The 24,706-nt window shown below is 42.8% G+C and overlaps 1 protein-coding gene across 3 annotated transcripts in view; it reads left to right on the top strand.

Annotated features, from left to right (window-relative positions):
- Nucleotides 1-24,706, top strand: part of casz1 (castor zinc finger 1) — a 48,092-nt gene that overhangs the window by 1,182 nt on the left and 22,204 nt on the right. For 2 of the 3 annotated variants that reach the window (XM_037244839.1, XM_037244848.1), the window contains exons 2-5: nt 12,058-12,627; nt 17,238-18,135; nt 19,395-19,460; nt 23,058-23,154. In XM_037244839.1, coding sequence (XP_037100734.1) covers nt 12,058-12,627; nt 17,238-18,135; nt 19,395-19,460; nt 23,058-23,154 — 1,631 coding nt within the window. The remainder of the gene's footprint in view (nt 1-12,057; nt 12,628-17,237; nt 18,136-19,394; nt 19,461-23,057; nt 23,155-24,706) is intronic. The other variant, XM_037244855.1, reaches the window with a different exon arrangement.

The following is a 24,706-nucleotide window of genomic DNA, read 5'->3' as shown; positions in this document are numbered from 1 at the left end:
GGGATTTTCCACTCTGCACATGTAAACACTGTCTGAGGGCTCAAGAGTACTGTCCGCGCCGTCGTGAAGGGGAGCGAATCCTCCTCGCGGACAATTCTATTTTCTTTTGCTTAAATAAACACGGCATCTTTGAGCGCAAACACAGATTTACATGCGGCCCCTTGGGCGTCCACCTTGGCATGCCGCCACACCGTGGTCCTCGTAAGTCAAGATGAGGAGCAGGCACAAGTCGGTGAACTTTTAGGATCACGTTTATTTGTCTTGTTAAGTAAATAAGTGGATAAATAAATAGATAGCTGGATAAGACAGCAGCTTCCTGAGTGAGAGGTGAAGTCAGAATTGAATTTGGATTGTGTTACCATGACGATCTTGAAACCCCTCCCGTGTCCCACAGGGCCGCTCTGGTTGCCGTGCGCCGGCGCGTGTTTGTTATTTAACTTTATGTGTGTGTGTGTTTGAGCAGTGGGTGGTGGTAGCTGCATTCACCAGAGAGACATTGTACTAAGCAGACATTTCCCCCTCTGTTTTCACTCTGACCTGGTAGGAGATTGATGACTGAATTGTGGAGTACATGTTAACAGTAACCGGTGATTTATGAAGATACTTAGGGTAAGTGAGGCCGCACAGGCTGGAGGGGAAGAAAAAAGGGAAAAACAGATATAGCCTTTTAAGTTAATGTAAAAATATAGCCTTTTTTAGTCATAATTGTTATTACTGCTGCCGGGGCTGCGCAGGAGGGGTGACTTGGATTTGAGATGTGCACAAAGTGCAAAGTGAGGCTCTTTCTTTTCCGTTGGCCACGTGCCTTGTCTGGCTTTTGAACTCAACTTCAAAAGCAACTTTACTATGTGGAAATACAATTCAGGAAAAAACACTGCTACATTGGTGTCACGTATATTATATAATGTACAGGGTAACCTCAAATAATAAGAGGTAAAAAAAAAAAAAAAAAAAAAAAGACGCTTCCTCTTGAAACCACAGTGGAAAACTTCTCTTGGACGACCTTTTGCACTGCAACAAGTGCACTGTGTGCTTTGGCTGCCCCACTTAGCCCAATTTCTCAGTCAGCCTCGAGATGCAGTTTTTGATTCATTATCATTTTCTTGGCTCACGACTTCCCGAAATATTATTCACAAGGGGGACATTACCTCTCTATTCAAATTTTGGAATTCAATTCACTTGGATGTGATCTATGGCAGTTTTAAGCAAAAAACAAATTTGGGAAATAAGGCTTCCTGTAGAAAGAAGTATAGTACACTTTTTTTTTCTTCTTTCAAGCCTATACTGAGTGACTGAGTGAAATGTTTCCCCTTTTCGCTCAGGGACAACTTTATTTCTTACTGGGGATTTAACACTCACTCAGTCCCCACATAAATACAGCGTCCCTCAGCCGTTTGCTCGTCATAACTCACGCGCTAACTCTCCAGCTAACTAAACTCATATAGCAGAGCCAATGCTTGCTTGTCCTTTTACCTCAGTCTCTCCCTCTCTTTTTCTTCCCTTAAGCTGATTTATACGAAACGCGATCTCCTCCAACTGCTGCCTCACCGGGCGGCTCTGATCATCTCCTCGGCCCACTCGTGTGGTGCGTTTTACAAGAAATGGCCATTCGAATATGAGCCAGCCAAATCTCCTTCGAAGTCAGTCGAACGCACAGAGAATGAACGTCCCGGAGCGTCCCGGTACCTGTTGTAAGAAATACAATGTCACTATTCCTGCAGTTTGATAAATAATAGGTACCCAGCAGCAGATAGGATTTGTTGATTATTTGTTTTCAGCTGACAAGAGCGCTCAGGTGGGTTATTTACTGCGCATCTGAAGTCACAGTTCAGTAGAGCCAGAGATAAGTTCAGTTTCCCACTGTATGGTTTTCAACGCTGAATCCTGATCTGACTTGTGTTTCCACTGAGGGGTGCGTAGTCCATATGACGATAGTGGCATCATTTACATAAAGTCATTGACATCAAGTCAACTGTTTTAGGGCTGTTTGCAAATTAGAAACACAAACAACTTTTGCAGTCCGTTGAGGTCCTTTCCGTGCTGGCTGGAATCCTAACAGAAGGGTGGCAGAAAAAAATGTGGTGGCATTTGTTATGTCAAGACCCTGAATAACTTTTGACAAGAGAAAACAATACTGTACCAAACTGTAGCGCAAACTGGGCTGGTAGCAGTTGGCAGGTTGGGAGGAGACTTTCTTTCCTTCTGGTAGGGTTCCTGTATTGGTTAAGTGCCTCCTGGCGCCTTCTGTTCTCACTGTTCTGTCCCAAAGGCCCGACCGACTCTGACATCTCCTGAAGCATCTAAAGACCCTCTGAAGTCAAAATCGCCCATTTTGATGTCTCGTGGCAGTTTGTTGTATTTGCGTTTGAAAACACGGTCCTTGCTTGGAGATATTACCCTCAGCACTTGTTGGTGGATGGGGGAGGAGGCTTGCGTTTGTCTTTTTCTCCCCCCCATCTCCCATCTCTCTTTGCTGTCCTTCCTCCCTTTTTGATCTCGCAATCAAATCTTCCCTTCTGTTTTATGAGTGACGTTTACCCCAGAGCGGCAAGGGAAATGGCTGGCGTAAGAAGACGTTTGAGAAAATGCGTCTTAGCAAGCGATCACCTTTGATAACGGCAAAGTTCCGCCGGGAGAGGAGAAGAAAGGCAACGAGTTGAAGAATTGTTGGAAATGAAAAAAAGGACTTGCAGGAGGGAGCCTCGCTGTGATCCCAGCCTGGTAAACCAACATTGTACAGTAGAGCAAATTGTGCGGTGACGCATCATGGTTCACTCTGCTCTTGTCCACCCAGAGGACTGATCTGGATCAGGGATAGCACGCGGTGTATTTTATTGCACACCAGCTGGCCACCAAGTAATCTCATAATGATACAATGACATTGCGCACACACACGCACACTCATTTGCGCTAACAGGTGCTGCCATCAAACACTTTAGTTGTGTCAAAAAAAAAAGAAGAAATAATGGTGGAAGTGAGTCTTTGTCGGAGGACCGGCGAAACGAGAAATGTTAACTTTAGTAATTACTACCTCCATGGAGACGCAGTGGAGAGGACAGCGAGTCAGGCATGCTACGAAGGAGGGCCCCGTGTGCACATAATGATGGGGTATCACTGCAGCTCTGACTGTGTTAATCTTGGAGCGCTACATGTATGCATACGTGCGTGTGTTTGTGCATGTTTCTTCCGATCCAGTGCTTAGGTGCATTGCACAGTGTCTTTTAATCTGTAACATTCAATAGTGTAACCTCTAACTAAAGTATGCCTGTGGTTCAAAAGCAGGCTAGGCTTATTTCGTTGATTGTTGCCATTGGTGTGCCATTGCATTTAAGTAATTATACATGATAAATACTTAAGTGCTGTGATTGGCCATCAACCTGTTTAAACCTATAATGTCAAACATATTTTTCACTCGAGGATGATACTTGATGACAACATATAAAAGATGCCATTCACTTTTTAGCCCGGCTATACTTGAGCAACGTGTTAATAATGTAGGCCCCTGCAGTGACAGTCACCGTTTCTTGAAGACCTTTGGGGAAAAGCACGCAACCGACAAGGCTCCTTCTTGACTTGAGTGTGTGCGCTCTTTGCAGAAGAGAGGAGCAAAGAATGGAGCAAAGCGTTCAGGGATGGAACAAGTAAAACTTTCGACGTGCTGCACCTTTTCCTCTTTTTTTCCACCTCCTCTTTCCATTTGAAGTTCTGAGGCACTCCTCATTTAAGCCTCATCGCACAGCAACACAGGAGAAAGTGTAATGAATATGTATCAAGACAGCATATGGCAGCAGTAGCAGTGGGACTAGGTGTGTCCAGAAGGTAGAGTGCTGCCAATGCATTATTCTCCATTCAAATCAGAGAAGAGGAGCTGAAAGGTGTTGAGCACCTTCTCAGATGGGCCAGTCGCAGAAGAATTACAAAGAGGCACCGTGTGAAATGAGCAAACAGCGAGAGGCTGTCATCAGTACAGAAAGCAGTCAAGTTTTCTTGATTTCATTTTTTCTTTCACCCAACCCGCCGCTCGCTGACACAAACGTGATTAAAAGTGATCTTTCTGACACATTAGGATGCACACGGGAAGTAACCTCCTCTAAAGCGTTCATTATTAGATGCATGACAGACCTGAATATTTATAAAATACCTTTTAATAATTAATAGCAGCAATCTGCTCCTGTAATTCATCAGATTTGCACTTCAACGGAGTATCCGTTTTCACTTTAAAATAATAATAAGAGGAATATGAATGTTGCAGAAATGTAAAACGGGCAGCTGGATGCTGCAAGCCAGCGTTCGTCGCTACGGCTTTTGCCGTCGCGAGTTCAAGTCAAACTATATTTTAAACCTTCAGTATTGCGCGGTCTGAAAAGCGTCAGTTGTTGTTGCGTGTGACAGCTTAGTGAGCGGCTTCTCTCAAGTGTCATGAAGATGCAGGAAACAAAGTTGGTTTGGTGTAGAATGCTAAAGTAGTTTCAGTGGTTTTTATAAAAAGCTAATTTATTTGTTTGAGTCAACTTAACAGCACTTCGTTCAGTTTACCAAAATAGGTAACCGTCACACAGCTCTGTTTGTTTCATTTTATTTTTTTATTTTTTTCCCAAACCCCTTTTGAAAGGATTGTTTTATCACACCTTCAAACACAGTCACTGCGCATTCCTCATTCGATTGAACTCCCAGAAACAACATTGTTCCTGTTTCAGGTGAAAACTGCCATGTTTGATTCCACTTCCTACTGAAGGTCTTTCAAAAAGTTTTCTTTTTTTTCCACCCAAATGATGCGGTTTGTTTGAGAGTGTGCAAAATATGACCTGTAGCTTTAAACCATTGCAAACTGAACCCACAATAATAACTCTCTGACACTATTCTATTTGTAAAAGACAAATATTTGTCACATGTCTGTAAATACACGTACGTACTGTGGCCGGTGAGTATGCACAGCAGCAGCACATCATACACTTGTCCCCAGCCACATATGTATGCATGCGCAACAGTCATATCCTACTGACATCTCAGACTTACTACTGTCGCTTCCATCCTGCTTGTAAGAAAACAAATGAAGTATCAATGAGGAGGTCTATGAAATCCCACAAGCAGGAAGACTCTTTCTCTTCACTTCCTCCTGCAGTCCTACAAAGAAACGAGTTTCATCAAATTTTAATCAAGCATCGGCAAAGTTTGTGCTGTATAATTTTATGGATGTGAGATAGAGAAGTGAGATTGAACAGGGTGACATGTTAACAGACAACTGTTAAATCTGAAGTTCAGAAGAAAAGAGCAAGAATTTTAAAGGCAGGTAATGATAAATGTCTGGAAAGACATTTTTCTTTTGTCTATTGAGAAAGGAAAGTCTGCTATATCAGGGGATGATGATGATGGAGGTCAACAAGAAGTAGAAAAACAAAATTGAAAGGTAACCTTGGACATCAATAAAGTCAGTCCTCAGGCACATGCGAGGGGATAAAGAAAAGTTACAGTAGCTATGAAACCCTCTCCTCTCTTTTTAGAGCCCGGCATCAGGGATTTTATTTATTTATTTATTTTATGTCGGAGTGCCTTATATGCTGTCAAAATGTCTTAAGCCTCTTATTAGAGGAATGCCACAGCTCATTTCCTTGTAATGCCATTCATATGCTGGTGAAAGAGGGCATGTCTAAAGATCTAAACAGCCGGCTTTTTAGGCCCCACATTAGGGCTTGTGTGTCATTGATTGACATTATTTGGCCTGACAGGGCCTCACATCAAGGTTAACCTCATGGACAAAAGTGCTGCCCGCACCAACACACATCGACACACACCGATGCGCTATGCTCATTCGCTCGCACACATGCCGTCATACAAAAAAAAAAAGATCCTCAACCTCCTGTTGAGAGCTGTGGTGATGGTGTGTGTGTGTGTGCGTGTATATGTGTGTGTGTTTGTGTGTGTCATCTTCATTGTTGTGAGCGTGATGCCAGGTGGAGATTTCAAGACTTAATTGATAACTAATGGAGCGGCATGTGCTGAGTTTACCCTGGAGGATTGACACTGTGTGTGTATTTGTGTGTGTGTTTGTGTGTAGTTTGACTTACTCAGCAGTGTATCTCCGGATTGTGCTGAATTAAATATGACCCCAAAAGATTACGACGTGCAGTGACACGTCAGTCTAGAGCATCTGACCTCTTTGACCAGCGGGTAATTGTCTTTTGCATACAAACAAAAAGTGTGTAACAATTCTGAACACACACACACACACACACACACACAAACAGGCATCATCTCACTCTCAACAAGCCACAAAGACAAAGCGAGATCCCCGTGACCAAACTACAAGTGAAGCAGTTAATCTGTACAGATATTAGCTGAAGGACCCTTGAGAGGTGCATCGCTGAGCCCCCTTCTCCACTGTACTACCCACGATGCCTTGCTGCCGTGCCACACACTGCAGCCGTGGGACAAACACTCACACACAAACACAAACACACTCACACACGAGTTGTCTGCTCATTTACCGCGGTGCTCGGTTTATCGAATTGCACCCCTGCGAACGTCTTGAACGTGAACGTGGAAGCTGAGGCCCAAAACAAAGCTGCAAGAATAAATTACTCTTGCTATTCTCAGCAAAAGCTTCTGAACCGTGTGTGCCTATTGTGTATTTATTTAACGGCTGGACTCGTGAAATTGAAACACCAAAAAGCCAAGTCATCCCGCGCTTCCAGCTGCGAGTCCAGACTTGGCATTCAATATTAACAAGTGAGCCATGTGCCCTGTGAATTACGCAAAGCAGCAAACTGAATAAAATTTGGGGTTTTTTTGGTGCGATGCTGCCACAATGGGTCTTGTCACTCATGTCAGATCCTTTCGTTGCCCTCAAACCACTTTCGGCTGCTTGTCCTCTGCCCTGGAAAAGACCATAATTACACTGTTTGTGATCAAGCCCCAGGGCGTATCTGTCCTCAAGTTCAACATCTTTTCCTCTTCCCTCCGCACTTCAATTGTTTTCTTCGGCCGTCGTCCAGTGCGGCTTTCTTACTTTAGCGTCCGCTTTTGCCCCGTAACGTCGTGTTTGTGTTTTGTGGCGACATGACGGGAGCATGCCGCTTAGCTCAAAGGCTCGTGTGTGACAATAACTCGTAGACGGTGCCAATATGAAAGCGTCCAAATGGGCCATTCAAGGGTAGCCCTTTTGGAAAGATGGCACATAGGGTTAGGTCACATTCTGGATTGAAAGCAGTAAGTGCTTTTTTGATAGCTCATAGAATAAAAAAAGAAAAATAAGCAGGCAGATGTGCGAGCACCTGATTAATAATAAAATAGATTTGTGTGAGGGGAGGGGTGTGCCAAGAAGATTTTCTGACCCATGTTCGTGTCGCTGCACACCTGCACGCATGCATCGATCCTGCAGTGGAACCTCAAAAATCCATTCGATATCCAGAAGATAAAAAAAAAACCTGAAAGGGAACAAATTGTTAGAAATTGATAGTCATGGAAGTTTTCCACAGCCGCGTGCAGGCTCCCACCTCTTCTGTTCTTCTGACTCTTTCTGCTCAGTCATATTTGTGATCAATGTGTCTACTCTGCTATTATCTTCTTTCATAAAAGGAAACAGAAACATCCCGTCAACCAGGGAGCGCCGAAATGAGCAGATTTACATTCGAGTTGGGGAGCGCTGTCCCAGCACCAACTAAAGCGGTTCCTTCAGGAAGACGCTGAGGCTCAGGTGGGCTGGCACGGCTCAATATGCTCTGCCAGCCCTTCTACCTCCAGTTGTAATCTGCCTGGAAGTACACACCCTTCTTTACAGCCTCTTCTCTCAATCCCCACTTCACATAAACTTTCCCCGTGATGTGCCCACCCCCAAATCTTCATCTATCATCTAGTTGGCAATGGCATTGTTTTTAATCATCAGAACCTCAAAATTATTATCGCTTCTGATGCGGCAATTAAAACTTCAGGTCAGAGGCACAACGAGCGGTGATCAGCAGCCGAGCTGAGAAGTTTTAATTAGACGATCAGAACCATTAATGCACAAAAAAAAAAGGTGTGCGCTGGGAAATTAACGGGAACGTCTTAATCAGGGTTAGCGACTCCGAAGAGGAGTCAAGTGAACAGAGAGCAAAAAACAAATCATTTCCGCACCACTGGGACAAAACTCAATTAAATATGGATGCGGAAAAATGGAAATTTCTCGGCATCAGCTTCACAGACTCTTAGAAAAGTGTAGCAAAATCTCACACAGGGGTTGACGACCTTGCTTATTGTTATTCTTGTGTAATAAAAATGAGAAAAGGGGCCAGATGCTGGGGTTCAGGCGCTGTGGCGCACGTCCCCCAGTGACTTTCCGCTTGACTTCCTTGCGCAGGAGAACAATTTTAAACACTCTGCCTGTGATGGGCGCTGCAATTTGGATAACACACACACACATATCTCAAAGACACAGCCAAGGTTCAAGGAGGTACACACTGATTGATTCATCCACCAAGGGTTCATAAAGTTATAAGCTAAAGCAAATCTCAGTTGCATCATGTAAAATAATCTCCATCTCACAGACCCTGTTTGTATTAATTAAGTCCAGATATTGCTTACTTATTTGCCTCTGCATCATTCATATTGGAACTCAGCAGGAATCTTCAACAAATACATTTAAATAGTTGTTATGGGCCAAATGCATTTAGTGCGCTCATGACAATAAAGTAGGTCTACATCAACATCTACCACTCTTATTCGGACTATAAAACTCATCAGCTCCACAAACAAACTATACTATAGATTTATGGTCCGCACATTGGTTTTTATAGCGGCACCGCACAAGAAAATCTACATGTAATTATTTACAGCATAAGGCATAAAGTACTAGCAAAATGGATGAAGAAAGCCAACTTAGCTGTGACACAATCTGTGTGTTGTCCTTTAATTTCTTTGAATTTGTTTTTCACCATAATACCATCAGTGGAAAAGAATTGGACCCGGATGTAAAGCCAGACAGAGGTAAAGCCGTGACCCCCGCTCGTCACAGCCATCATGAAAATTCCCGCACGCTTTACTCGAAAGCCGCCTTGATTACAGTCTGTTCGCGTTCACACAGATAATGCACTTCCAACAGCGTTATTAGGATTTGAAACGCCACTTGATTGGGTGTGATATCATTCTGGCACACAAACAGAGCGCCTACAAAAAAAATAAATGATTAAAAAATAAGACCTTTGGGGAGTCGTCTGTCAGCTCCACAGAGTGTCAAGCGACTATGAAAAAAAGCAGGGCCCTAAAAAGAACTTTCTGACTCAACTTGAATCGGAACCAAGCCCATTTAAATAAAATTGAATTATTTCCCATCATTTTCTTCAGTTTTTGGCCTTATACAGACATGAAATGGTGCTTGTTCTTTGCTCTGCACTGTTTCCAGCAAAAATAGTGTCACACTTAACATAAGCAGTAGGAGAAATTAGGTTCAGATGTTATGTTTGACTTCAAACCACCTCCTTTTTTTCAACTCACAATCCTGACTGAGCTGTCAACTCATTGACAATTAGCACACAAGAGTAAAACAAAGTGTAAATCGGTCCAATCCGCACGGCAGCCTTGTTTTTCTTCCTGATATTCATTAATAAGGCAGAACGCTTAGCGGACTCGCTGGGAGGTGGAGGAGTCTCTCCCAGAGGGAAAAGTTGTTCTTTCATGTAGGTCCCCTTAGATTTGATATCATTGTACGCTATCATGCACACAAACGACTTGAGGTAAACAGCTTTAGTGTTACCATAGCAATCTGTAATGTAAGCAAAGGGCAAAGAAAAAAAAAAAAAGCCGCTGCGGACAGAAACCTCAGCATAAATAATGGTGAAGACAGCTTCTATAAACCATCCAACCTTAACACCATCCTCCTAGGAGGCTTTTAAGTAAGTTCTGCTCACGTTCTTTGTTGTTAAAAGAGAATCTTACATAAATAGTCTCTCACGGCGAGAAACAACTGTGCAGGGGTCATTTTCTATGAGGATCCAGAGATGGCAATGCAAAGGAATAGGTAGTTAAAGCATGAAATACGGAACACGGTAAAAAGAAAAAAAGACCTCCACTGCAACACTCAAATGACCTCAATCTTCCTTGGAGTGTACTTGTAAAAAAAGTTGGAAATTTATGTCTTCCACTTCCTAATAGTTTTTCCAGCTGATTTTGTTTCTCTAGCAGCCCCCGCCCCATGCCCCCCCCCTCCCTTTCCCCCCAAAAATTGCTGTCCTCTAAAAGGTTACCCTTTCAGCCTTGCTTGCAATTGTCTAACACTAATTTGTTGGTGTAATGTGCCGTTGCTACTTGCCCCCACCCCCAGCTCTCAAAACGACATCATTCCCGGAGTCATTGTTTCACTGAGGAAGTGTGCAATGTAAATACAGTAACTGAGAAAGCATGTGTGGCGAGCGTCGCTGGCATTGTCCGCTGACGGGGTGATTTGTACACTCCCTCCAATGGTATATCCTCTAATGATTCTTTGCAAAAGAAAATGAAAACAGGATTTTATGTTGCGCCGGCGTGATTTACATAATGCCAGCAATGGCTCACGCGTGATTGTGTTGCGTTTTATGGCCGAGGGAAAATGAAGTGGCTTGCACTTGTTATAGAAAGTCAATTGAGTCTTAAAGATAGAACTTTGCAACCTATGATATCATGCATTCCTCTCCAGTGAAATTGCGCGCATATTATGTTAGGCGAGATGCAGAGTCAACACAACGAGAATAAATATCTGCTCCAGCCGGCTGCTGGAGCTTTACGTGAAATGAAAAAAACAGATCACAACTTTTAAAAATATCACGAACGTCGCGTCGCTCCGTCGTTATTTACAACCTCGATAAAAATCTGGCCTTGAGTCAGAGTCTGCAAAATGCCGTTGCAAGGTGAACTTTGGTGGCTCTGGAAATAAAGTGAAAGGTAACAGAGTCCACTTTCTGCCCTAAAAAGGTAGCTCGGGATGTGGAATGCCTCAGGCAGCTGTTCCTGCCTCATCAGAGGACATGTTATAAAGATAGACCCACTTGGGTTGAAATAATGCCACCCGTTACCGCCCCAAAGCGCACTCTCTCACACTCTATTGTTCAGAGAGGCCGTCCGAGGGGGGGTCGGCCCGTACGGCACATCCATGTCGCATGTCAAACGCGCTAACTTGCTGCATGTTTTTTGCATGACGCACTACCGTCACCTCAGACTTTGAACATCAAATCGGTCTCACAGTCCAAGGCTCATGTTTTTAATCATAAGCCGGTACGCAATTTCATTTTAATCATCGCTTGTGCTCGTAAGTATTTGTTCATATGTATTACATTTGAGGCCCCAATGCTTCATACCTTTGTCTGATTTTGAGTCAAAGTGACTTTCTCCAGAAGAATTGAAGAAATTTAAATTCAAGGAAAAACACAAGAATTAAATAGAGTATAGCTAGCCCAAATCTAACTTTATTTTGACACATTTGTGAGTCATTTCTAGTTGAAAGGTTCGAGGGGGCCGAATACTTTCGCAAGGCACTGTACAATAAATAAAAATGAACTAATTTTGGCCATGTCAAAGAGCTTGAAGGATTTTTCTAAGTCAGAATAACTTTCTTTGATTGACTCCACTTCCAACGTGTTTTAAAGCTATGCCCTGCTTCCCTCTTTCAGACCGGACCAAAGCCTCTTGAGGTGCGAGTGAAGATAACATTTCAGTGTGTCTATAGCTCTGTCATGTGAAGGATTATGTTGCCCACTTGTACTGTAGTAGCATAGTGGTTTAAGGGATGTGGGGAGGGGGTGATACATATCTGTCTGTGGTTTCAGCTGCCACTGCTCTTTTCTCCTTGTTTTTTTCCACCACCCTGAGCTGCCAGTGGAGGTGCCACTTGGAAAGATATGTACAGTATCTCTGTGTCCTCACTCCCGTGCTCTTTTTAAGTGCTTTGGGGGTTATTAATAGCGGCGGTTACCATTCAATGTTTGTTGTTTTTCCATTGTGATATTTGAAATTCAATGTTGTTTATGACTGTGAGGTTTGCAACGAACCCCAAGGTTCGCCCGTCAAATTGTGACACTCTTCTGATCGACTCTTTTCCTTCTCCTTCCTCAGCTGAAAGGAGTTTATGCACTGAAACGACCTCAGGAAAACCCAAGATGGCCGCCAAAAGGAAAGGTGGCCTAAAACTCAACGCTATCTGTGCCAAGCTGAGCCGCCAGGTGGTGTGCGACAGTAGCTCACAAAATGCCGAAGGAGACCAGAGCGTAGCTGAAAACAGCGAGCGCGGCAGTTCCCACTACGATGACAATGAGACCAACTTCCGCGAGAGCCCGAGTTTGAGTCAGAGCCTGGAGGAGGACCAAAAGAGACGCGAGGCCATCGAAAAGTGGGTGAATGGCGAGTATGGCGAGGAGCCGCCGGCGCCCGAGGGCGGCGACGAGCAGGAGCACGAGCTCCAAGACGGCGACGACAAAGACGCCCCACCCGTAGGTGTCTACATGGTCCAGCCCAAAGGCTGCAGCGACGACGAGGAGAACAACGTCGAGGAGGCGGAGCCCTTGCTTGGCTCTCAGGATGGCAGTTACCACGACGACAAAGATGCTGACGACAGGCTTTCCAAGCCTGACGCCTACATGCCGCCGAGCGAGGCCCCGAGCCGCCAAGCACCCTTCTCCTCTCCAGGTACATTTGGGCTGACCATCCTCCAGTCACATGGCTCAGCACCCTCATTTTACACATTCCTTCTTGTGGTATTAAGAGGCAAAGGCTCAAAATGCATGTGCGTGCGTGCATGCGTGTGTGAGAGAGAGAGAGAGAGAGAGAGAGAGAGAGAGAGAGAGAGAGAGAGAGAGAGAGAGAGAGAGAGAGAGAGAGAGAGAGAGAGAGAGAGATTGCCACATGCACACAAGCTTAAGTGTGCCCATCATTGGAGAGTGACACTCTAGAGTTGCATTATGAATAGTCAATGACATTATTACACTAAAGACGGATTCAACTGGCCTGCTGGAGGGGGAACATAGGAACTTGTGTGCTAAACTGTATGAAGAACTTCATAAATGGAGTAGGCTTACAACACCAGGCAGTTGTAGCAGCTGTGCGTGGTCAAGAGCACATGGCGGGGCCGGGCTAAGCTTCATATTACACTCAGGATTACATATTGAGTCTTTGATTGTCCTAAGCTCACTAAAGTTAGCCACTGCTGCACCATCAGCTTCGCTATGCTCTGCAAGCATTATTATCTACCAAGGGATCGTGAATCATCATCAAAACATAGCATCCATGGCCCTCCCTTTAAATCACTCGAAAAGAAGATACACAGGAGAAATGATGTCATTGATTTGGTCCATGGGTATTTTTTTTGTATAGGAACTACTACTTTAACAAACATTTTCATATACCAACAGTAAGTTTAATAGGAATCAGTAAATGTTTTTGGAATGTGGGAGGAAAATGAAGCACCCAGAGGGAAACCACGCAGGCATAGAGAGAACATGCAAATTCCCCCAGGCCGAAGATTAACTCAAACCCCATACGTCAAAATTGCGAGGCAGACGTGCTAACCAGCGAACCACTGTGCCAGCCGCCCTTTTTGCGTTGAATTAAAATAAGACATTTTCAAACATCTCCTTTTTTTCAAACATCCCCACGACCAAACCAGTAAGTAAAACATTTTCTGAAAGGTCGGTGAGTACATCGATCTCGCTCATGTGTTTTCTTAATTGTTGTTTCATTGTTTTTTTTAATCACTACACAACACCAAATAAATAAAAACAATTTTTTTCAACAGGAAAACATTATTTTGTAAAACACTTCAATGCAAAAACGAATTTTAGCCAATTATTTAATTGCATAATGGCATAATTGCTAGAATAATTGATTCTAAAATATTATAAACCAACAGTCCTAATTCAAACACAAATTAAAACACTTGAATGCAAAAAACGAATTTTAGCCGATTATTTCTTTGCATAATGGCACAATTGCTAGAATAATTGATTCTAAAATATTATAAACCAACAGTCCTAATTAAGACACAAATTTTCATGTAAGAATGCACAGTAAAATGTAATATTGCAGAGTTGAAACCTAAACCAAAGATAAAATGCTAGTTTGGTAGACATATCTAAAAGGAAAAAGCTTTGTGGTGTTCATTTTTGTTCTTATGGTCTGTCAATATATACCTAGAACACTTTAATGCAAAAAAACGAATTTTAGCCAATTATTTAATTGCATAATGGCATAATTACTAGAAAAATTGATTCCCAAAAAATTTAAACTAACAGTCCTAATTAAAACACAAATTATCATTTAAGAATGCTCAGTAAAAAGTAATATTGCAGAGTTGAAAACTAAATTAAAAATAAATGCCAATTTGGTAGACATAGCTAAAAGGAAAAAGCTTCTGTGGTGTTCATTTTTGTTCTTATTGTCTTTCAATATATAATGAAATGTGTCTAAAAGAGTATTACTACAACACTTCATTTTGTTTCCTTCAGACAGAGTTCTTTCTTGATTGTAAGTAGGGCATCTATACTTCTGTGTTTCTGCTCAGCTCACAATTAAAACGTTTTTTTTCTCCCTCTCTCTTTCTCTCCCTCTCCACTGTCGTTCAAAGGCTGATGCGCAGTGCACATAATTATGCATATAAACATAGTGGCTTAATTATCTCTCACAACATCAGTGACAATGTAATTAACAAACATTGCAAGATCAATGAGAGAAACTGCGACCTTCAAAACATTTAACTCCTCTCGCTGAAGCATCGTGCGGGATTTCCTATCAGTGCAAAACTCTTGAATAATTTTCAAGATGATTTCAATGTCGAATGAGCGCCCCCGTCTTTATATGCCAGTCAACAGGAAATAAGAAATGCTCATATGAACCAACAAAATCAAAATAAGAATAATAAGACAATTATTCATATTGTTACTTTAAGTTAGTATGAAATGTAACGTAATGTAATGTAGACAAAAAAATCCATATCTGTTTTAAGCAAGTGCCGGTATGATTCCAAAGTGACAAGCCTGGAAATGTTCCGTCTCGAGATTAGTCCATATATAGCCTCTGGCGTGGACCTTTATCATCAGCGACACCTCTGCCTCTCGTCCCGTTTGCAGACCAGCTATGCCACACTGATGTCCATATTTGGCTTGCCTAAAGGAGATATAATGCCCATCTGTTATCATATCTGCGAGGGAAAATGTGGCCTAATTGTCTCCAATAGAGACAAGGAAGGTCTGCATCTTGTAGCATTTTCAAGTGGAAAAGATTTTCCAGTGACACCAAAGAGAACCTTCAGTGGGTAAAAGAAAATTAATGAATTAAGATTTCCATGATGTTCACATTAGAAAGGATCGATAGAACGTTAAACGTCAGTCTGATAGGGCTTGAGTGGGAAAAGTCATTTGCTCTGTTTAAAAAAAAGGTTATCTCCTGTGTGTGGCAGCCCTAATCCTTGCAAGCCAACATCATTTGCCTTACACAGATAGCACGCGCACATGGCTCCCTCTTTAAATATACACTCCTCGCTCATTTTTTTCTTCGTTCACAGAATGATGATACCGTAAGTAAATAAAATGCTTTCAAAAAGCATATTGGCACCAACACAAATTCCATATGTTTCTTTTATACAATACTTGCACTGGTGTAAAAAAAGGACATGACTCAAAGTCAATACGGATTAATCATAGCAGGGTTGATGTTTACATAAGTGATTATGATATATGTTTAATTTTCGAATTGGCAATTTAAAATGCATGGTGATTGAAACCGTTTTATTATACCTCAAGTAGTGCAGTGACGCGCCATCTGGTCTTATAACCGGTATAGGCAAGTCTACCCTAACTTTAGAGATATATGATCCACTGGGTCCTGAAATGACCTGAAAATATACAGCAGCACCAAAGTCCATTCTGACATTCTCAAGTCAGTCACACCTGTTGTGAAGGTTTAGTCCAGTTATGTGTATTGAAGCACATTTAAATGTTGTCAGTTGTACCCCTGCTAAAAAAAATATTTAAAAAGGTGAAAGGAAACATGAGGCAACTCTAGTTTAAGTTTATGTGAAAACATTTGGTGGAATAATGTGTGGCCAGCTCATTCATTCTTTCAGTCATTCCTCTTAAATGTTTCATGCCCTTTTCGACCCACCGGATACTCTTTCACACTGATCCACCACGCAGAAGAGCGACCCCAAAGCAGTGGGTGGAAATTTGGGGATTATTTTACATGCTACGCAGGAGATGTGAAAAGCAGAGCACAGCAACTCATTTAGCAATAACGGAGAAATTGGAGACAGGAGCTGAAATATTTGTGTATTAATTACATGAGTGGTAGGCGGTATTACCTCTGACCAGCTTAAGTGTGCTCTGCGGCTGAAAAAGTAATAAAGCACTTTTTTAAATGGGTAATGGCAGTCATGAGAACTTTGGAGAAAAACATTTTACAAAATGTTGAGCACTATTCTATGTAGGAATGTGGATAATGCTGCCTCGAGGAATTGCCAGAGCGTATGTAGTAGTTCTCATAGTGGATCATGAACATGCTGTTCTTTTTAGAAAGCACAAAACACGTGAGTGAGTTTTTGGGGAAGTGGGGGGGGTAGCAAAATATGTGTAGCAATGAATAAACAAGCGAAGAAGTTGAAGGTAGGATAATTGATTCAAAGTAATAAATAGCATTCAACATTGTCAAATACCAACATGCTCGTTTCTAAAGAACAATTACAAAACTACTTTGTTGACAGTTTCAAAAGTTGGAAGTCATTTCTTTCTTCTGAAAATGCAGTGGATATAATTTTTATACATTTACTGTAATTTAACAATTAATACATAATCAATTTTCACAAAAAAAAATCAGTTTGTCGTGAATTGATTTAGCCAGAATCAAAACACAATAAGCCGTTTCAAAAATATCCAAGGTTTGTGTTCAGCATTTGCTCGATCAAGTCAACCTGCAAATTCTGCAGCAGCTTAACGTGAAACCAAAACAGGAAAAGCGCTACCTCAGACTGCCTGTTGATTGTTTGTCAAATGAAAACAAAGTACACCAAGCCTGTTGTGTAGAACACTTTGCCAGTATTTTAGTTCATCCAATCATATTTGCGTATTTTATCCTGATATATCTTATACTGTATGTACTTTTCAGTTTTGTTTTATGATATTTTAAAACTTTGTTTTAGTGATGTAAAATACTGGACTGATGGGATACTAATGAAGAGGTCGTCAAGGTTTTGCCTGTATATGATAGTATATACGTATATGATATAAAATATGATCTTCCCGTTGTTTCAGGTGAAGCATCTGCCCTCCGAGACTACGCAGCCAACACAATGAACGAGTTTTTGGGAATGTTCGGCTATGATGACCATCATATGCGGGATGAGCTTAACAAGAAGCTCAGTTTTGACAAGCTCAAAGCCGCTACCTCAGACCCCTCATCCCTCAGCAGCGAAGAGGCCTCTCGGCGAGCTCGCTTCTCCAAGTATGAAGAGTACATCCGAAAGCTAAAGGCTGGCGAGAACCTACCTTGGCCCATGCATGCTTCCCCACCCAAACCAGATGACCTCAATTCAAAACTGTCCCAAGACAAAAGTTCAACCATGACCCAGACCTCCGGTGGCCATCCAGCGGCCAAGGCTCAGATCTTCCCCACGAGCTTGGATCACAAGCAACAAGGAGGAGCTCCATTGGCTGCCGCACAGTCATCTAATCCCTCTCACTTGCAGAACATGGCCTCCCGAGCCTCCAAGTATGACTTCTTCATCCAGAAATTAAAAATGGGGGAGAGTATTCAGCCCAATGGTAATGCTTTTAAACGACCCTCCAAATATGACCTGGAGAACGTCAAGTTCCTGAACCTTTTCAAACCAGGTGACGGTAGCCCCGACATGGGCGGCGCCATCGCCTTTAAGACCGGTAAAGGTGGCCGCCCTTCCAAATATGACATCAGAACAATCCAGAAGCTGATGCCAGGGAATCCCGACGGCTCGCTCATGCCCAACATCCTTGCAACCGCACCGGGGAACCCTGGAGCTCCTGGTGTACCCACCATTGGCACAGCTGGGGCCGGCATTGCACCGGGACTCACCGTGGACCAGACGGGCCATATAAGCTTCACCACATCTGACTACCTGAAGTCCAGCTTTTCCAAAACTGACTCCATCACCACTGGCACCGTGTCCTCCGTTAAGTAAGTCTGCTCACATGTTCCCCTTTCCACGAACATGCTCTGCCAATCTTGTCTTCAACATTTGACTTAGGTGACCAGTAAAATGAGATGAACAATACATACACCTAAAAGTTATTCAACAATTTAATACAACTATTTGAAATAACACACTTGGTGCAGGGTTACAGTTCTCAAAGAAGCAGCTTGGAGCTCCTGTGATTTCACACACACATGTGGCTGCTACAGCGAGTCAGTTTGCGCTACGTAAAGGTAATTACCTCCGTGGAAGCCAACCGCACTGTAGTGTGAAATAGTGCATGGAGCCCAATAGGACGGCGACATGATGAGTAGCGAAGGCACATGAAGTGTTTACTCGCTGTAGAGGCCCCTCGGAGACTGATTTAGCACAGTCATCGCAAGTGACTGACTTGGTTCATTTTGGCTCGGGTGTAACAACCCTCCCTTTAATTACTTTGGAGTCACGGCTAACCTAGCGGCGAGTCACAGGGGCACATGCCTGAGGAGTGTGCTTTAAAGCAATCCAACGAGAGGTAGGCATGTGTGCCCTAGCGGTACCAAACCACTGTTTGATGAGTTTTAATCTCGTTTCTGCTTAGGTGAGAACTATCAAAGGCAGCGTTCAAGAGCCCTCAGGCGCATCTCCCTCAGGGTCTGCCCCCGGCTGTTGGATTATGGCTCACACGAGCTACAAGCTTGGCTAACTGACCCGTTTAGTGCGAGACATGGTCTGGCAGGACGTCCTCCCCTCTGGGCCAGATTAACCTCAGGTCATTCCCCATGTGGAGCTTCACGTGGAGCTAAATGCCGCTGCTGAAAGTGGCATTGTAACTGTCATCCTACAGATAGTTTACTTACGAAGGGAATTTTATCTTGGATGAAAAAAATGCTATCTATTTGAATCCAGTCCAAATGGAATCAGCTGGGTGTCTGTGTAGTCCCATAAAGAGGATAGAATTTTCTTCCGCCAGCCCATTATCCAGTTTTGCATATAAGCACTCACCAAAACACCCCCATAAAAGATTAATGTCCTTTTTGCTCCTGCATTTCTCCTTCCATTGGCTGAAAGGCCATGCATCAAATGTGTGCTCCTTCCATCTCTGATTCATATGGCACGGGAAAATGCTGCTCTGCCACGAGAAAATGTGAATTGATAGTCGAAACTTTCCGCAAGTAAATATTGTGTCACTTTGTGTTTATTAACAACAGGCAGCCCAAACCTGCCATTAATCCTGTCCCTTTTGTGTTTTCTGCCGCCTTAGGAATGGCCTGCCACCAGATAAACCTGCCAGCGACGACGTCAACCTCTACCAGAAATACATCGCCAGGTATGCAAATCCCTCACTGGGTCATGCTAAGCACCCATGAAAACAATACATTCAAACAGAGACAAAGCATTTCCATTTCCGCTGATGGTGTTTTATTCAGTGCTATAACTAGATTCTGCGGTGAAGATGCTCCATGCGCAGTGAGTTGATTAAGAAAGACTTCAATTTATGTGGCGAGTGGGATGAAGGGTAATGAAAAAGAAATGGCTTGATTGTGCCTGTGTCTGTAAATGTTCGAATACATTCGCAGAGAGTACATACAGTATGTCTTAAAAACATGCCTTTTATTTTACATGGCCTCGGAGAAAACTAGTTGTTCAATTTGGCGTCAGTAGTCTAAACACGGTAGTCTGATTAATATTGTGTTTGTGGAACATGAATTAAATAGTCTAAAGGCCTAAGGGCTAATCTTGTGAACTTTGCATGACAAACCGACAAAAGGTGAGCCATGATGAAAAGTCGTTACCCGAGCCTTTAAGCACTGATGTCATTTTCCGTCGACAGCAAGTGGCAAAATGGCTGCCATTGTCAAGAACATTTCCGACTTGTCTCCCACTTTAATGATCAAGCTAACACAAGAAAGAAGTGGAGCGTTTGCCTCAATGTGATCAGCACGTGCGTCACAGTCATTGTCTTGGAAGTAGAATACAAGAATGCTGGTAGACGGGGAAGAGAATGGCGATTAGAATGGCGATGAGGTTATTTGCCTTTCAACACGCCTTTGTAAACATGCACAATTTTTATCAAAGAGATGAATAAAAAGAAGTTAGTGTATTGTTGCCAGCAAGTTTTGTTTGGAGAGAGATTATGGTTGCGTTGTGCCACCTTTGTAACAGAAGGCAGATATTCTACTGGTAATAAAGCAATAGCAAGAAAGCAAGATAACATGGATGTGAGTTCAAGAATAACGAGCATAGGGCTTTTCCTTAGGTCTGCCTTTGATTGTTAAATGGCTAAAATGTCAGTCAATTACAAAGGACAAAACAAACAAATCAGCGAAGTGGAGGTGCCTTTTGATGGCCACAGAACAATGCCTGAACCCCCCACCGCCACCCCCTTTTCTGGATTCATTTTGAACTGATGCTCAAAGGTGATTATCACTTGTTTGTTTATTCCGTCTAAAAAAGAAAGAAAAGCAGCATTTGAAAAGCCAAAGTGGCTTTGGCGTTAATGATTCCTTCTCCAAGCCATAACATGAAGGGCACAAATCAAAGCCTTGGCACTGACACACACGTGCAAACACACGCACGCACAAAAACCTCTTCCTTGGACTGATTACATTTTGCACGAAGATTTAATTAAGGAATTTTTAATGAGGCTTCTGCTGGCACTGCCAAGAACTGTTTTGATATTTGCACTGCATAATGCATAAAATTTGTCTAAACATCTCGGCAGTTGATGCACGGGGAGGCTGCAGATAAGCTCAGATACAGTTTCAATTTCCGTGTCGGGTTGGGTTGGAGCGAAAGAGAAAGGAGGGATGGAAAAATGGGAAAGGAGAGCTCATAAAAAGGGCAAATGTAGCACTGAGTGGGAGGTAGTAACAGGGGCTCGAGGCTCCTCCTTGGAGCACACGAAAACCAGCTTTGTCCACGTGTTTGTGTCCAACGCTTGTAACAACAAAAAACGTATCTAACTCCTCACCACAAAACATTTGAGGCTTCCCTGGTAACGCTTCGTCGCAGTTTTCCCTCTCGCTTTCATGCACCCACGAATTGCGTGGCCACTTTGATCTGTGTCTCTATTGTAACTGGAGATGCGCTGCAATCTCTGCATCGTGGCGTTATTAATATTTAATCTGCAGCTGAATAGCGGCGGCCCATTAGGGCCCCTGACGCGGCAAGTGGGAATTGTCCAGAGGCAAAGTGATACAGCTGGGCAATGAGCGGAGGGGTGGGCCGCAGTCTCGGGGGGCTCTCTGTGTTTGTATGCACGAGGAACACCAGTGTATAGAAAGCACAAATGTTTGAGACATGTGTTGGCTTTATTGCTTTTTAAACCCCCTCTACTATGTACATCTACAGACGCAAAGCCACTTTCACACGCATGCATCCAACTTGAAAAAAAATGAAAATGTAGTGGATATGGCGTTCAATTAGCTTAATGAACTCTGCAAAGTGATCTGTAAATGCAGCTCTGGGATAATCTGAACAAGGAAAAAACAGAAAGCGAGATGGGGAAAAAATATTACTTAGTCCCCTTCACTCCCCCCCAAACACGCATACACATACTCCCTCCTCTCCTCTTGCGCTAGCAGATGGAGTTCTTGGCAGCAGCGGTGCAATGTTTATTTGTGTGTTTTCACTGGTAATTGGAGGATTTTAACAGTCATCATCGTCTGGCTTATAATCAGCGCCATAAAGTTGCTGTACTGTAGCAGGCGGCAGCAGCCTTTTCCTATCGAGCATCACACGAGACAAGATGGTGAAGGGTAAAAAAATAACAATAAAATAAAAAACAGCATGTTTCTACTTCTGAAAATATAAGACCCTTTCCACCCAAATAATACAATAACGACATCGATTTGACAAGGATTTTCACAGCGTCGAGACATAAAGCATCAGGGGGCTTGGGTGTGGGTAATAAGTGTGTCTTACGGCTGCGTTGGCAATAAATGGAGATAATTTGGCTGAAATTGGTGTGACAGACTGGTAAATTGTCGCAGCGGTGGATGGAGTGGGCTGTGAGCATGCGGCGCTACTTTGAAGGTGAGATGCGCGCCATGCCTTTGAAAACTCGCTCACCTGTTTTATTGCACCTGCTTTCACTGTTGACAGGCTCTTTGATAGCCTTTATTGTCACACATCTGTCCGAAATAGAAGGCCTCTCTTTCGCCCGCGACTATGTACAGCGGAGAAATCGTACAAGAAAAAAAACAAGGGGTCAAAGTGCATAGTGCGGAGGTCTGAGCCTTGCTTTCGCTAAAAGGACACTGTTTAGCTTTTACAATGCGTGCGTGTGACATTCTCTTTAAAGTGACACAAAACTCGTCTTGCTGTTGGAATCAGGAAACAAGCATGACTCATTTTATGGTCAGTTGGTCCAACCGTTCCTCACTGCATCGCAATGCTTCAGCGCAAGCTCCGTCTGCATTAGAACCACTGCAATGCACTCCTGCAAAGGTTTAGTTGAATTTTGCACAAGACTGCATTTTTTTACATAATTAAACAAGTCTTCTTTTTTTTGTTACGCAAACTGAGACCAAAATTAATCTGCCGGCAAGCCCCACGGCATGGATGTGCATTGTCACAGTGTTCCTTTTGTTTTGAAACGAACCACATTAGAACTTTGAAAATGTGATACCATTGAATCCACTGGAATGCACAATAATCTCAGTAGGAGGCAATCATTTTCAACTCTGTGCTCCTTTCCCATTATAATTATTTTTGCTCTTTTTATTATTCTCATTAATCCTTATTTGCCTTGTGCTTCAGTGTTTAAATGTATCATTGTTCCACTTTACTGGATCACATTATCGTGAATAACATTTATTCAAAATTCCTTCTGAATTTATGGATTATTGTTGCCAGATTTGAAAAAAAACAGAATGACTGACTTTTTGTATTTGTCTCTTGTGTGTCGTTTTCATTTTTTCAGGTTTTCCGGAAGTCAACATTGTGGCCATGTGCACTGTGCCTACCAGTACAGGGAGCACTACCACTGCATGGACCCCGAGTGTAACTACCAGGTGAGCGTGAGTAATCTATCACTTTTTGAACAGAACTCAATGACATGTTTTATGTCCGCTCAACATGAATGTCATCATGCTCCCCTCTGGTAGAAATAATGTTGCAACCTTTTAATAGTTTCAAGAACTGAGCCTCACTCGGGAACAAATTAGAGTTCCAATAAAATGTTGTTTTTGTTATGCAAAGAAAAAGGAGCCGTGCCTAGACAAACAATGCGATGTGTCATCTTTTGATTATTCATAACATCCTGCCAAATTTTAACTAATAATAAGTTTGTTAGCCTGTGGTTTTCCAAACAAAGCATTGTTTCGTTTGCAAGCGTCCTCTGGCTATTACTGGTGCGAGCTTGAAATGTGTTTATGTTTCTGTTATTTATTTAGCAATTTCCATCATTTATAAAAATGTACCACTTGTTGTCTCTAATCCCATTTTTGTTTGCATTTTACCAAGGGTTAGGAAGGAGACAAAATAATGTCAAGTTAACTATATAGCCTTTGCTGGAGCATATGGATTTGTCTTAAATGTCCGTGCATCACCTCTCTGTACCGTTTTCTGACTAAAGCCACCACAGCTTTTTTTTTTTTTTTTTTTTTTTGGCCACTGTTTGCGACAGATAAGCTCTCACTAAATATTGATTAAGAGGTGGAAAGCGTAAAAGAGCCAAGTTTTCAGGTTCCGGCTTCGCAGTCTGACGATACGCACTGTGGGAGGAATGCAAAGGAAAATCATTTCATGTCATCGTTTAGAGCGTTAGTTCAGGTTTTCACGGCAATTTCCATGCTTGGGCCTGCGTTGCGCCGCTGCTTCTGTGCAAATATTCTCCGCAAGGCACTGTGGGTGTCAATTCCCTGAAAAGGAAAAAAAGCACATGATGAGCAGTCCCTTTCGAAGTGATAACTCATGAAATGTTACATGACACACACTCCTGGAATATTATCCCACTGCCAGCCTCTGGCCTATTGGCTGAGTCTTAACATTCTCCTTTCATGGGCTTGTACATGAGGGACGGTGTGTGCATCTTGCCACACTAGTGGGAATCCTAAAATAAATTGTAGCAAGTGGCTCCCAACCTTCATCACCACTCGCCTGAAAATTAGATCTTTTTCCCAGTCAGCTCTCTCCAAGGCCTATTTTGGACGCCTTGATGGATCGAATGTAGGGAGACTGCTTTTCCACTCGTCTTCCGGTCCACACCAGACTGACGCTCCGACGTGCGGGGGGGCTTATTTTCCCCAGGAAAATTCTAAAAGAGCTGTATATTAAGAATCCTAATGAAGTCTTTGCTTTGTGAGTCAAAGGAAAAAATAGGTGGTGGGAAACGGGCCAAGAGCGATGAAGAGGCGCTTTTTTATATTTTGTGCGCGAGTGGAACACAACACACAGCAATTAGCCTACTTTGTAGAGCAATTAGTTGCTTTTCAAAACACTTCTTTCTGATGTTTTCTCCCCTCAACTGGAGATGAATATGGATTGAAGACAGAAGTGTCTCATTGATTTGCACGTCTCCCGTTACAGTTTCTGTTACATCAGCTTAAGGCTAATTACAGCAGATTCGGT

The sequence above is a fragment of the Syngnathus acus genome, chromosome 2 (assembly GCF_901709675.1).
Source record: "Syngnathus acus chromosome 2, fSynAcu1.2, whole genome shotgun sequence".
Lineage (NCBI taxonomy): Eukaryota > Metazoa > Chordata > Actinopteri > Syngnathiformes > Syngnathidae > Syngnathus > Syngnathus acus.
Note: the sequence above shows the minus strand (reverse complement) of the source record. Positions and strands in the feature narration are given on the sequence as shown.